This window comes from Ovis aries, chromosome 19, assembly GCF_016772045.2.
Source record: "Ovis aries strain OAR_USU_Benz2616 breed Rambouillet chromosome 19, ARS-UI_Ramb_v3.0, whole genome shotgun sequence".
Classification (NCBI taxonomy): domain Eukaryota; kingdom Metazoa; phylum Chordata; class Mammalia; order Artiodactyla; family Bovidae; genus Ovis; species Ovis aries.
Window position 1 is genome coordinate 16,705,609 of NC_056072.1, and position 15,131 is coordinate 16,720,739.

The 15,131-nt window shown below is 44.1% G+C and overlaps 2 protein-coding genes across 6 annotated transcripts in view; one reads left to right on the plus strand and one right to left on the minus strand.

Annotated features, from left to right (window-relative positions):
* Window positions 1–4,351: 4,351 nt before the first annotated feature.
* FANCD2OS (FANCD2 opposite strand) lies at window positions 4,352–5,070 on the plus strand. Its single transcript, XM_027957892.2, has one exon. The coding sequence runs from the start codon at window positions 4,352–4,354 to the stop codon at window positions 4,886–4,888; it is 537 nt and encodes a 178-aa protein (XP_027813693.1). The 3' UTR covers window positions 4,889–5,070.
* Window positions 5,071–5,756: 686 nt separating this feature from the next.
* The window catches only part of FANCD2 (FA complementation group D2), a 49,701-nt gene continuing 40,326 nt past the window's right edge, over window positions 5,757–15,131 (minus strand). For 4 of the 5 annotated variants that reach the window (XM_012099503.4, XM_012099499.4, XM_060402796.1 and 1 more), the window contains exons 37-44: window positions 14,457–14,550; window positions 13,713–13,784; window positions 12,965–13,003; window positions 11,957–12,031; window positions 11,114–11,188; window positions 8,780–8,926; window positions 7,237–7,332; window positions 5,757–6,245 (exon numbers count right to left, since the gene is read on the minus strand). In XM_012099503.4, coding sequence (XP_011954893.2) covers window positions 6,165–6,245; window positions 7,237–7,332; window positions 8,780–8,926; window positions 11,114–11,188; window positions 11,957–12,031; window positions 12,965–13,003; window positions 13,713–13,784; window positions 14,457–14,550 — 679 coding nt within the window. In that variant the 3' untranslated portion in view covers window positions 5,757–6,164. Of the gene's footprint in view, window positions 6,246–7,236; window positions 7,333–8,779; window positions 8,927–11,113; window positions 11,189–11,956; window positions 12,032–12,964; window positions 13,108–13,712; window positions 13,785–14,456; window positions 14,551–15,131 lie in introns of those variants that run through there. The other variant, XR_009597505.1, reaches the window with a different exon arrangement.

Sequence of the window (15,131 nt, forward strand, 5' to 3'; positions counted from 1 at the left end):
TCCAAACCAAGCTGGGCATAGCCAATTAAACCACATTAAATACAAATCATTTTTAAAATGCCTTTTAAACAACAGAACATGATGTACCACTTCGCAATTATCAAATGAACACAATGTTATTTTTTTCAGTTATGAAGAGGCTGAGAGGAAATCGGTAAAAGTCGAAATTAGCTGATCACAGTGTAAACTGACAGTCTCTTCAGAAGGAAATTTGTAAATTGAAAGCAAGAGCTGTACACATTTTCAAAGTTTTGAAATATTTAACAAAATTATTGAAAAAACACTTTCAGCGCAGAGGTGTTCTTTGAGATAATCTGTTTTTTAAAAATCTCAACAGTTGGGGAATGGCTAAACATTGGTATAGCCACTCAGAGCAGTATTATGTAGTCATTTAAATGCTAATCAGGAAAAATACTATGGCAGCATAACAGATGATAAATTGAAACGGAAAACAAAATACACTTTTTTAAAAAACTGCAACTATGCAAAATTATTCAAGAGGAAAATAAACTTACTGGGGTAAAAAGTGGTAAGTTAAAATATTTTCTCTTCCAAGATTCATCATTCTCTGTCCCTTTCCCCTCTCTGCCACCAACTTTCTCCAACTCTCTCCACTTCTCTCTCCTTCCACAGGGACACACATACACACAGTGGGCATCTGACAATCCTTGACAAGTCCCTCAAGACTATTTGGTCTTCCAAACCAGGGTCTCAGCCTGACCCCATCCCGAAGATGCCCAGTCTCTCCCCTTCAGCTTCACCTAGGGTCACACAAACCCGACAGCTGTTTGCGCTGTGTTCCGTGGGTTCACAAAGTGCATGGGCGGTTTCTGGATAAGGGAAGGCAGGTGGGCCATTAGTTAATTCTTCCTACAAATACTGCCCCCTGCCAGGCACTGATAGTCAGGCACTGTGGATATAGGAGTCAACTGGGTAGACCTCCCTTCCCCCAGCCTTAAAGAGTAATTGTTTGCAATGAAGTTAAAATGTAGCCAAATCACTCTTTTACTAAGGTGGAAGTGTCAGTTTAGAGCTGACTCCCTGGAAAAGACTCTGATGCTGGGAGGGATGGGGGGCAGGAGGAGAAGGGATGACAGAGGATGAGATGGCTGGATGGCATCACGGACTCGATGGATGTGAGTCTGAGTGAACTCCGGGAGATGGTGATGGACAGGGAGGCCTAGCGTGCTGCGATTCATGGGGTCACAAAGAGTCGGACACGACTGAGCAACTGAACTGAACTGAGAAGGAGAATCTTCCTTTTTGAAGTTTAACAGAAAGCAAAGTTTTTGGTTGGGAAGTCAAGGAGAGATGTATTTTTCTCCATCTTGACAGGGGGGCACCTGTCTGGGTCCTTGCACTGGGATTAGTCAATGCAGCCACAAAAGCATTCAGAACTCGGGGTAACTCAGAGCAGCGTTTAAAGGGTAGCGCTTACCTTTTAATACTAACCACAGCTCCCCGCTCCCCTGACATTTATGCAGGCAGGTTCCTGGCCAGTCTTTGAAATGGGCTCCGTAGTTCTCTCTGACCAGATAGATCAAAGGCACATCGCTGTGGCGAGGTGGGGAAGAGGTGGAGGGGAACAGAATTCGGTTCAGCACTCCTGAAGGCTGAATCCCGAACCAGGTGTTCCAGTGAGATGGGAACTCCGAGCGAGCGGGGCGCTTCGATACCCCTCTCACCGCGCCCCTTCCGCGGTTCGGGCTCTCCCAGCTCCCCCCCCCCCCCCCCCCCACCGTCACCCCGCCGCCACGGTCCTGGGTCACAAAGGTTGTTGCCAAGCACCCGGTGGAGAAAAGATGCAGCCAGGGAACAGCCGCCGCCACTCTGGAGCGTGAGGCCCGCGGAGTTCAGCAGGTGAGACCACGGCCCGGATGGTGGGACCGGGCCCGGGCTCCCACCACCACCTCCACCTCGGCCAGATCCATCTGGCCTCTGCCCTGGGGTAGGGATCCCCGGGGGACAAGCCCCTCTTCTGACTGGGAGGGGTAGCCTGCTCCTCTCAGGGCAGCTCCAGCCCCTTGGGATCCCAGTTCATAAGGACCTCAGCTGCACTTTGACGCTGTCTTCCCCGTTCCCAGGTGCGGAAATGAAGGGACCAAGTTTCTTGACATGGGAGGAAGGGTATGAAGGGAAAATCTTTGGGGCTAGAAGCAGGTGTTCCCTACCTGGGAGCTCTTAAGAGCAGCTTGAACAGACTGACTAGGTTCAAATCCTCCTTAAGTGGATGATGGAGACACTCCTGGCTGGTAGGAGTGAGTGGTGAACTAGCTTTATTTGATCCTTATGTAAAAGTGGTGTAAGGGACCTGGGGTCAGACTCCCTCTTTCACCCCATGTTGGTTCTGCTGAGTATTTCGGCTGGACATTTGATAAAGTCTTTTCCCTCTGGCCCTATTTACTCTCAAGAGACAAGGAAGAAGGACTCCTGGATTTTTTTTTTTCCGTATCATATATTCAGAGTTAACACTCTCCACCCCCACCTTGCCTTGATGGGGTACCAGAGCAGCCCTGATCCTGGATGTGTGCTCTTAGAGTCAGAATATCAAGTACCAGAAGCCTTTCACAGGCTGTTTCGAACAGATAACTATCCCTTGGTTGTCACTTTCTCATCCTAAGGCAGTCCAGATATTTGAACACAGTATGCACAAAAGCTTGCATACCTCAGGAGAAACATTCCCAGCTGGAGGAAATCAACAAATCTTCTTTCTACTAACCACTGTCAGGGGCAGGTCTTCTGTTTCAAATGTCACCAACAATTCTCTTTTCAAAACAAAACTTCACTGTCTCACAAACTATGGTGAGGGTGTCAAAGTTCTCCTGGGCATTACTGGGTGGGATGGGATCCCATTTGCTGCTACCTTTGTGGAAGAATAGTGAAGATACAGAGAAATACACTTGACTAGAAAGAAAAGAGTCTGCCATGCCCCTTATCATAGTAGGTAGGTGCTGAATAAATGTTACATCGCTCTTGAACTCAGTGAAATCCTTTATATACTGACAATTTTAAAGTAGAAAGATGAAAAAAAAAAAGTAGAAAGATGTAAAGTCTAAATTCTATTTGGGTAAATTTTGAGTTAGCAACATATCCTCCATGCCTTTTCCTTTATCTTCAAAGAAGAAAGGAAAAAATCTCAACCAGTGGGTCTTTCACAGATAAGAAAAAAAACAAAGACAAAAACATACCCAGTGAAGTGAAAGTCGCTTAGTCATGTCTGACTCTTTGCGACTCTATAATTCTGTATAGTCCATGGAATTCTCCTGGCCAGAACACTGGAGTGGGTAGCCATTCCCCTCTCCAGTGGATCTTCCCAACCCAGGCTTCGAACCCAGGTATCCTGCATTGCAGATGGATCATTTACCAGCTGAGCCACCAGGGAAGCCCAAGAATACTGGAATAGGTAGCCTATTCCTTCTCCAGCGGATCTTCCCGACCCAGGAATTGAACCAGGGTCTCCTGCATTACAGGCGGATTCTTTACCAGCTGAGTTACCAGGGAAGCCCAAAAAACACATAGGAGAACCAGAAAAATCTTTAAAAACTAAAAACGGACCAGTCCTGGGAACTTTTTCCCCTCCTGCCTGGTGTAATTCCTCTGAGGTGCTGTATAAGTACCTCAGGGCTCTGAGAGAGCCGGTCATTTGTGTCAAAAGAGGTTCTGATCTTCTGACTGTCCATAATTAAGAATAGTAAAAGCTGAAGTTCCTTAAAGAAAAAGTATAAGTTCTCAAACTGTAAGGCACATCAGACTCCCTTGGAGGCTTTGTTTAAGTGCAGAATGCAGGGGACCCAAGAATCTGCATTTCTTCCATGTTTCCACAGGATGCTTAAGGCACCAGTCCCAGAATCATACTTTGAGAACCAACGGTATAAAGTACATGTGATTTAGTCACAAATATCTGGTGAGCTAGGCCTTCCTGAGCACCCATCCACAAATAATGTCTCACCGTGGAGTGCCAGCAGCCTCTGCCACCTGAGAGGCACAGATTCTGTCTTTAGCAGTTATCAACACAGCACAGATCCTAATACCAAGCAGGGCTACTCTTTTGGACAAACCCATTTCCTCATCTGTACCATGGGTAAAAACCTACCTTCAGAGGCTTGTGATTAGGTTTAATAAAGTACACACAGCAGTTACCAGATTCAATACTTGTCACTATCCTCTACTGCCCTTTATAGAATTACTTGTATCCTAACAAGTACTGGAATCTGTTCATGAGAACTAAAGAGTAAGGTAAAGTTAATACTGAGACAGAGATGTGAATTTGAACAGCCCTACCCTGTTAGCCTTTCCCTAACAGCATGCTAGGGAAATTCCATGTTCTGATTCCTCTCCTCTAGGACTGTCAATGGCAGGATACCAGCTCTGGTCACCATGGACCCCACTGGATGAGAGCTTCCAATGGCTGCGGCATACAACACCTACCCCTTCCTCCAAGCACCCCTTTAGGGCTTCCCCCTGCTTTCCACATACCCCTTCTGACCTTGAAGTGCAGCTGTGCTTTCAAGAGGTCACTCTAGTCCTAGACAGCCCATTCCTGGAGCCTGGGGTGAGTCCCAAGTTGCCCTGTCACACGTCAGAGCTCCGAACCATGAACAACAAGAAAGGGCTGGTCAGGAAGCCTCAGCCTGTCCGCCTCAGTGGAGTGGATTCTGTCTTTGGCAGGGTCATCACGGCTCAGCCACCAAAGTGGACTGGGACCTTCAGAGTTTCAGACAAGTCAGCCTTCTGCAAAATCATTAGCCGGGAGCACCAGTGGCCCACTGGACTTAAGGAACCTCAGATTCAGATGACAGTGACCATGTGCAAACAGATGTTACGCTCCATCCTCTTGCTGTATGCGACATACAAGAAGTGCACCTTTGCCTTGCAACATTCCAAGTAAAGGGTCCCATCTGATCCCTGTTCCTAACACCATGTCTTTCGCTATGTGCTTGAAGCTTACGCAGAGCTGTCCCTGCAAAGGAAACTGTGCTTGCCCCAGCTATTTTGCTTTTCAGTCAGGCAGTGACAATTCAGGAGCCCCTCTCCTCCCTTTCCCTCCAAAAATGGGCCAGTGACTGAGCAAGGGAGGAGAACATTTCCACTGTAAAGCTGAACAACCATTTGAAAGAGAGTCAAACTAGCACTGACATGTACATGTGATAAAGAACCATTAAACCATATATACCAATGAGCCTACTGTGAACTCATTTCAGCACTAAAAACCACAATGAGGTGGAGAAACAAAGAATGTCAAGGACGGAAATTATGGATTCCTACATACATGAGGATGAAGGGGTCAAAAATGTGTATGTAGGTCAATGATTAAATAACCTCCCCACCAAAAAACAACATAAAAGCCTAACCAGCCACTCCCTAACATTACTGGAGAGTATGAAAGTAGGTAGAAATATTAACAGATATTAAATATTAACAGTCTGGCACTGAAATAAGAGCAGAAGACATGAAGAGTTCCCCGTTTTAGTTGAAGTATATGCTTAATGTTCTATTTTTAATCAACTACAAGTAATTTTGTAGTTTTCTTGTAACTAGATTATACGTATAACTCAGAATAATGTGGAAATAAAAATTATTTATGCAAAGTTAACATGAGTTGGATACTGCCCTTTTCACCTTTGTCTGATATGTCTACATAACCACCAAAAAATTTAAAATGCAGCCAAACATGTGACTTTCTTTGAGCACTAAAAGAAATCTGTCACTCCTCCAAAAAGATCACAAATGTGTTTTCATCTCAAATAAGACAGTCCTTTTAATAGGGAACATATGATTTTAATTCTCCATTATTTCTCTGTACAAACTCCAATTCAGTCCCACCTATGAAGGAAATTCCAAAAGGTAGCTGAGGCAGAACTTAGAATTTATTTGAAAACTGGTACAAAACTAGCTCCCAAAGCCTAGAATTATGACTGTTCTTCCGTGTTCACCCAAATGGGTAAGCAATGCTATGTTTGTCTTTAACATAGTAGACATTAAGCCACTGTCTTTAACGTTAGTAGACAATCCATGAAATCCACAATTGAGTTGATTCAATAGAACCCCCTCTTTAAGGACAAAATAGGATGCTTGCAGTCAGAAAGGCAGACTGGCAGCATCTGTAACCCTGAACACTGTGGTGAGTGGCTGGCAAAGACAGGGAAGGAGCACCTTTCTGTAGCCTAATCAGAGTCGTCATCACTCTCATCTTCATCACTCTCTCGCTCCTTTTCTCCATCACTTGCTTTATCTTCTTCGCCACCCTAAGAGGCAAAGGATAATTATTTGAGGTCATCTGAGCAACCCCATGGCTTGCAACACTGCTCCCACAGCATGTACAACTACACTGTTTCACTGTTAAAACCAATGATAGGTTTAAACCATTCTTTTGAGAAAAGAATCAGAGGCTGCCCCATTCTCGTATCATGGCCTTGAAGCCAAGATGATAGAGGGAGCCATCTTGATACTGACTTAGGCCATTCAGCAACCCAACCATGTGTGATTTTTAAATAAGCCCACAGCCCTCTAGCACTACAGCAGGTATGTGACAGAGGAGTAAAATGGGCTTTCAGTATAGAATGAAATGTTGGTTAAATTCAAAATGCAATAGGAATCCAGCATAAGATTCTCTCTGATCTGCAAAATCTAATCTGAGAGGTTTGCTTAGGACAAAACATCAAAGTAATAGAATATTGTCTGCCTCAAACTTTTTTATGAGGACAAGGTAGAGGTAGTCGATACAAATAAAACAGAGAACCATGTAATAAAATAATTTTTCATACTAAGTGATCTTTTTGCAGCCTCAAATGGCATTACAAATTGTATCCAGAGCAGGGTTCTTAAATCTGAGATTCTCGATATCTATAACCTGCCCAGATTGTAAGAACTTTTATAAATACATTTTTCTCTGCTTTAAAATCCAAACAGCAGCAGGAGGAGCCCAGGAGAGCGTAAGGACTGCCACTGTGATTTCAGTCCTCCGCGGTGCAGCTTTCGGTTCTGGCTTTGGCTTTTACATCCCTATTTTGCATATTCAAACAACATGCTTAAATGGTTTAACTCATTCTTCTCAACACTCACAAAACACTTTGACCTCTTCCTATCTCCCCTCAAGAGTGATTATAACAGTGTGTGTGTGTGTGTTTTCTGGCCCTCACAGAATTCACCTAAGTGCAGAAGCCTTTTTTAGAGGGAACAGAGATGGCCACAGAAGGAAGTAATCATAAACTTGGGCAGGAGAAGTCCTGCACGCACCTCTGCTCCTTGGCTCTCAGAGACCTGGAATGATGTCTCACCCTCACTCTCATTTGCAGTGCTCTCCTGGGAATTCTGGGATATAATCTCTTCACCCTGAATGTGAATGGGCCAAGACAAATGGTGGGTTATAATGATCACACATGGGTCTCAAGGGCAGAAAGGCTCAAGTTTATAGGCAAGGCAAAGAAAGTCATTCAAACATGATCAAACATAGACACCAACCTGTGATCCAGCAGCTAGAGAAGTGATAATCAACCCAAGGCTTCTGAGATGCTTCTGGCTCTCACACAGTATGTAGTTTTACAAAAGAGTCATCTTTGTATTCTAGTATCATACTAGTTTTACAAGGCTAGATTGTACTGGTGACTCTTTCAGGTAATGCTCAATACGATTCTAAACTTTCTCAAATAGCTTAAACTATGTGAACGTGAACATCAACACATCAACTATATACAGGGCTTCCCTGGTGGTCCAGTGGTTAAAAATCTGCCTGCCAACGCATGGGACACTGGTTCAATCCCTGGTCTGGGGATATCCCATATGCCTCAAGCACGTGCAGCAATTAATTACTGAAGCCCAAGACCCCTGGAGCCCAAGCTCCACAATAAGGAGCCACTGCGGTGAGCAGCCTGTACAAAGCAACTAGAGTAGCCCCTGTTTGCTGCAATGAGAGAAAGCCCTCAAGCAGCAACGAAAACACAGCACACCCAACAATAAAAATAAATAACTTCTAAAAATTGAATCTAAAAAAAAAAAATCCACACCAATCACAAATGGCCATTTAGAGGCTGAAAGATAGTATACTAAAATGGTTTAGGAATACCAAATCTGGATGAAGACTGTTTGGACTCAAACCCTTTCTCCACTCATATTGCTGAATGGCAAGTTACTTAACCTCTCTGAGCTTCAATTCTCATAGTAACAAGAGTATCTACCTAATAACACTGATGTAAAGAAAGGAAGCTAACTCTCTGGGGATTATTTTCATGTATAAATTATGAGACTCATATTATAAACATGAATGAGAAGGGCTTGGGCTATATTTGAAAAATGGTGTTACACCAAAGAAATAGTATAAACAATACAAGATTTCAGCCCGTCAGTCAGACAATTGAAAGAACTAAGAAATGCTTACTTGTTAAAATCAGTCAGAAAAAAAAAATCAGCACAGAGAATAATTTCAGGAATAGAATAGACTGGTTTTAGAGTGAAAAAAACAAAACTAAACAACAAAAAAAAGTTTTTCCATAGTTGTAGAAAAAGGTTTTCCTGATCTGCTTCTCTGAGGCCTTTCTTATTAATACATCAATGGTATGTTTTGGTGCCTCTGCTGCTGCTGCTGCTGAGGGGTGCAACTTGCAACCAAGGCCCAAGAGCAAAGTAACCTTAAGAGCTAAACAGTCACTTAAGAGAAAAGCAGTTTTGAGTATTGAGAGAGTGGAGCTTAGGTCACCTTCCTTAGATACTTTCCAATGCTCTCACAAAGAACAGAAGAAAAGAGAAGAGAAGAAGATTATCATTGGCAGGGTCCCAGGCTTACCTGCAAGTCCCGATTTTTAAGATTGCCCAGCCAGAAAGCCTCTCTGCAATTGTTGAGGATAAGCATGGCTTTCACTCGGCAAACTAACAGTTCCAGGGTCTTTTTGAGCAAAGGCACATGTTTGGTGAGTTTTGTGTCCTGGCGAATCTGAATGGAAACAAATGCAACCAATTCATCTGCATTTATCATTGTGCTTTCACGTTTCCTATACAGAAACTTTCGAACTCCTAACACCCTGAACACTCAACAAGAGCATAAGCCCTGCCGGTATAGACCAGAGACACATTCCCCAAATAGTAGTCTGATAGAGTACTCTGGAAATTCTCCAAGACAGGCTTCAACAGTATGTGAGCTGTGAACTTCCAGATGTTCAAGCTGGTTTTAGAAAAGGCAGAGGAACCAGAGATCATATTGCCAACATCCATTGGATCATAGAAAAAGCAAGAGAGTTCCAGAAAACATCTATTTCTGCTTCATTGACTATGCCAAAGACTGACTGACTGGATCACAATAAACTGTGGAAAATTCTGAAAGAGACAGGAATACCAGACCATCTGACCTGCCTCTTGAGAAACCTGTATGCAGGTCAGGAAGCAACAGTTAGAACTGGACACAGAACAACAGACTGGTTCAAATAGGAAAAGGAGTACGTCAAGGCTGTATATTGTCACCCTGCTTATTTAACTTCTATGCAGAGTACATCATGAGAAACACTGGACTGGAAGAAACACAAGCTGGAATCAAGACTGCTGGGAGAAATATCAATAACCTCAGATATGCATATGACACCACCCTTGTGGCAGAAAGTGAAGAACTAAAGAGCCTCTTGATGAAAGTGAAAGAGGAGAGTGAAAAAGTTGGCTTAAAGCTCAACATTCAGAAAACAAAGATCATGGCATCTGATCCCATCACTTCAAGGCAAATAGATGGAGAAACAGTGGAAACAGTGGCAGACTTTATTTTTGGGGGCTCCAAAGTCACTGCAGATGGTGGCTGCAGCCATGAAATTAAAAGATGCTTACTCCTTGGAAGGAAAGTTATGACCAACCTAAACAGTATATTAAAAAGCAAAGACATTACTTTGCCAACAAAGGTTCATCTAGTCAAGGCTATGGTTTTTCCAGTAGTCATGTATAAATGTGAGAGTTGGACTGTAAGAAAGCTGAGCATTGAAGAATTGATGCTTTTAAACTGTGGTGTTGGAGAAGACTCTTGAGAGTCCCTTGTACTGCAAGGAGATCCAAGCAGTCCATCCTAAAGGAAATCAGCCCTGAACATTCATTGGAAGAAGGACTGATGTTGAAGCTGAAACTCCAATACTTTGGCCAACTCATGTGAAGAGCTGACTCATTTGAAAAGACCCTGATGCTGGAAAAGATTGAAGGTAGGAGGAAAAGGGGACGACAGAGGATGAGACGGTTGGATGGCATCACCGACTCAATGGACGTGAGTTTGAATAATCTCCAGGAGCTCGTGATGGACAGGGAAGCCTGGCATGCTACAGTCCATGGGGTCGCAAAGAGTCGGACACGACTGAGCGACTGAACTGAGCTGAACTGAGAGCACTCTGAAGAGAATGGTAGCTGTCCTTTAAGCTAAAGCAGCTTAGAAGACATATCACCAATACCTCTCAGTTCCTTATCATAATCTCTCATTGATCAATTAGCAATGAATTTACCTAAAATATTCTTGAACACATATTATACTGACATTAATCAATAGAAAGTAACCCTTTTTAGTGGAGGGAGTCCTTAAAATTCCACTGTTCAGCACCTTAAAAACTTAGAAGCAGGGGAGGAAATGAATGACAGGCACTGGGTGGAAGAATCATAGGCTTGCCAATGACTTCACAATTCCACAGTTCTGTGCCCCTTCAGACAAAAAGTGACAAGGGCTCAACTGTACACTTTAAGTGGAAAAGTCCTTGAATGCTAAAATATTCTCAGAAGAGACAGATGTGTTCCTTGACTAGGAAATAATACAGCAGAAAAGCTCTAAAAACAGCTGCTTTTAGAACTCCTCGTCTCCAGTAGAGTCATCACTTCCATAATACTCCTCCTACCCAGAGTATGGTACGTAGTTACACACCCGCCAACATTCTCTCACTAAAGAAGAGGCCCTAGAAGAAACAGGGCTATGGAGTTTGAGTCAAATTTCAGATGCAAAATTTCCCTCGCGATGATTACCCAATCTCAGCCAGCAACTGAGGCTTTGACCACTCTGATAAACTGCCGTTGGACAGACATAGCCTCAGAAATAAAGACTTAAGAAGGGTAAAAAAGGAAGACGGCACCACAGACTAAACCAACAGTTGTGGCCTGCTTTCCCTCTTACCTTGGAATGCCCACACAGGTGATGAAGCAGTCTCGTGCTCAGCTGGAAGGCTTCCAGTAAGCTCAGAACATCTTTCTACAACCAACAACATGCACAAATGCCAAATGAAACATTCTCATTTCATTTTACGTGCAAGATATCCTTGCAACCAAGAGTACCAGAGGATCAAGCCTCAGGTTCCAGCCATAGATGGATAATCATCTCTTTTTCAAACTGAGGTAGTGCTGATTTAAAAATTTTACAAGTTGCAGGTGTACAACACAGTGACTCATAATTTTTCAAGTTTACATGGATTTGGCCCTCAAACAGAAGGAGGAGTACTCACTGGCTGTCCTCCCTCTTTCTCTTTCTGAGCTATGCGGGACCAGCCAAATATTATGAGAGTGTTCTGCAAAGTTCAACTTGGTAAATATATGCAAGAAATCATCTCCTGACTTGTCTGGCGGTCTAGTGGTTAGGACTCCGGGCTTACAGTGCAGTTTATGACACAAATGAGTTTTCTTTCCTTTTTTGGTAATTCCTGATATCAGACCCAGAGAAGTACACAGAAACAAATGACACACTAATATGTGAGGTCCTGGGACTGCAGTAGCATAATAAAATCAGGCTTAAAGAAACAACCATCCTCAGCTCTGGAGCAGAAGTCGGGAGGTGGGTCCACTAGCGAATCGTCAGTCCTCCATAGGCGTCTCTGGGAGAGCTGGTGACCAGAGGCGCCTGCGTCAGTCTGTGGCCAGAGCTGGGGTGAGGGGGCTGTCCCCATGGCTGCCTAGGAGCCACTGTGGACAGACTTTCTGAACCACTACACAGAGCATGCCTGTGCTCTCTGCTCTCAGTTCTTACCCGGTGTTTTCTAAAACTGAAGTCTAGGAGCGGCATACACTGCTTCAGAAATGCTTCCACAAAGAGACGCCCATACTGAGGAAGAGAAGAAAAGCTGGTGAGGACCTCTCGCTGAGGTCTTTTGTGGAAAATGCCCCTGCCTGAGACAGCATAGCATTTCCCAGACCAGAGGGTTTATTTTCTTTTATATGTAAAAAATAAATCAGAAAGGGTTCAAAAGGTTAATCCAGAGAATACAGCTTAATGCAAAGGCTAAACAGGCCTGTTGCGTCCTGAGTTAAGCAGCCTTACCTGCCGCACACACAGTCAATGTGCGGGGCATTGCTCAGCTTGAGAATGAGGGCACAGAGGAACTGAGGGGAGCCTCAGCTCCCAGAGGACAACTTACTCTCAAAAGGAATAAACAGGGTAGAGCTGAGGAAGCACACGACCAAATGCCCAATTCACCCATCAGGAAAGGGACTGCCCCCTCTCAACCATCCCTCACACTGGCACCAGTGGGGGCTGTGAGGAAAGAGGAAGCAGCAGCCAGGAGACAACAGTATGGGGCACCATCCACCGGAAGGAACCGCTGGGAAAGGGGAGAAGCATTCTCCCTGCTGCCTTCCTTAGCTCTTAACCCAATGTGTTTATCACCAAATCTAGGGCTAATCCAGGATATCCCCCTGGAGGATACCAGAAGGCCAGCTCCCACATCGATGAGGCCACCCACGGGCTTTAAAAAGAGGACTCACCCACTCCTCCTTCCCTCCTGTTGACTGGGAAGGAATGGCAGGGAGTGACTACTGCTCCTTAAGCCAATCATCCTAGTTCTAAGTTTTCAAACTCATAGGAAAATTGACTTCTCTGGGTTATCCAATTAATATAGGAAAACATATCCGTGGTCTCTTCTAGACTACCTATCAGCAGAGATTCTGGAGACTGGCTTGTGGGCAAGGTATTAAGCAATTCCACTCAGCTGACCCAAAGGAAGAATAAACACTAAAGAGGGCCCAGGCTATTGCTCACCTTCAAACATGCAAACAGAACAGGACGACTATCAAACACCTGGAAAGATGAAGGACAAGAAACCAGAGCTGAGATCTGCTTCTCTGAGCTCCCCAGCCTCTTCCCCACTGTGCAAAACACAGCTCTGAGTGTTGTACAGACGTCTAAAATGAAGGAGGCACATCAACATGTCAACAAATCAATCACAAAGAATGAAGTAATCACTATAACTGAAGTTCAAGAAAGGGAAGAGGGGAGCATAGAGGAACAAGGAATTGATTCCAACAGGGAATGTTAAGAAGATGGCATTGCAGAGATGCCAAACCTTGATGGGAAACCTGAAGAAAGAGGCAGAAAGGAAAGAAAAACATTCTAAGCTGGGAGAACAGTCTGGGCAAAATCATGGAGTCGGGGAGAGCAGAGTGTACATGAGGGATAAAGAAGGCATCCAAGTTGGAAGATGGAGACCACGGGGAATATGCTCCGATTCATGGTGTGTTGAGAGCATGGGGGAATGACCGGGGGAAGGAGTCATTAAATAGTAAACAGTATGGCACAGACTGGAAGAAGGAAGGCAGAGAAGGGAAAGACACTGCACAGGAAGCAGGGAGGTGCTATCCAGGATGGGCAGGGCACAGGGATAAGATGGGGAAACAGGTGCCCAACAAAAGGTGGGGAGGAGCTGAGAGGGCCCATTTTGGAAGTCAGGCCCCTTGGCAGTTTCTGCAGTTAGCCAGTGAGATGGAACAGGGAGCCTCTCCATACTCACCTTTATCAGGTTGATGAGGATACTGAAGTCTCGAACAGCCATGTTCCAGTAGAGGAGCTTCTCTTCATGAATCTAGGGGCAGCCGAATATACAGGCATCTTTGAATTGCAGCCAAATACTTCTTTTACCATGTTCCCACTAATATATGGTTCTTGAACTACAGAGCTATACAGAGATTTAAACCACTTATCCTCCTAAACAGATGTGGCAACCAGTGAACCCACAAGACGGTTTGGAGGCCTGCATATATGGTATCACTGGGGTACCTTATTGAGACTTTTTAAGAAAACAACTCCTCTTCAATAACTTACAAGTAGGAAAAAGCCTCTGCAACATATCCCTGTAGTTTCTCTGATTCCCTAAGCAAGCTCTTGCTCCCAGCAGGCTAGCTCTGTTCTGGTTAGCAGGTTGCCAAGGCCTAGGACCATAGCATCTGAAACAGGCTTGTTAACCTCATGCCAGCTCACAAGTTGCAGCTGGGTACATGAGGCGGCAACCAAAGATATTTTTTCCAGACTAGGTCTGTGGAGTCCAAGGTTATCCCCAGGAAGTAGCCAGGGAAAACAGCTTAATTCTCACTTCCAACTAGAAGAAAGGACATCAAGAACTCTCTGAAAAAAGTTCTGGATCTCAATAAGTTAAAGGAAATAGCTTAGGAGAAAATTCTAGACCCAAGGAGAAGAACAACCAGAATCTTCTGAATAATCCAGAGTCTGCTTCCTGAGGTGGGACAATTTGACTCACCTGCTGTGAATCTGCTGCTGTTCCAGTCTGAAGACCTTTCACTGTCTTCTCTAGTTCAGCCATCATTACTCGGAAGAAAATGACGAACGTGGTCCTACAAGAGAAAAGTATGACACTCACACAATGATGATGCACTCATCACAAAGAAAGTCCTGGGGTGAAACCAGGGAACCCAAAGCGATTTCCCTCCCCACCTCTCGAAACATGCTTTCACTAGAGTCCACTCTAGGGGGATGTGAGAGCAGGAAGGATTTAGAAATGAGCCAAGAAGACGGCCTGTGAAACCATGGGATTAATTTCATGAAGGGAGAGTGTGGTGGCAGAGAAAGAACAGGAAAGTAGTGATCAGAAGATTAAACTTTAAGTTTCTAGTTCCAAGCAAGCTCCCTCTCTAAAGCTCATTTTCCTCATCAGTAAAAGAGGGGAAATGATATCTACCTCACAGATTCATCAGAAGGATCAAATGAAATAAGGAATGTAAGAATGCATTATAAACTATAAAGACTATATGAATATCAGATAACCACAGATACTATGAGACACAAAACCCATTAAGTGAGACACATATGGTTAGACACAATAATCACTGTATCCTTCTAAAGGTGGTTAAAATATTGGAAAAATAATTTCACATATAAAGGGTGAATGCACTGAAAAAAGTGTGGTGATTAAATA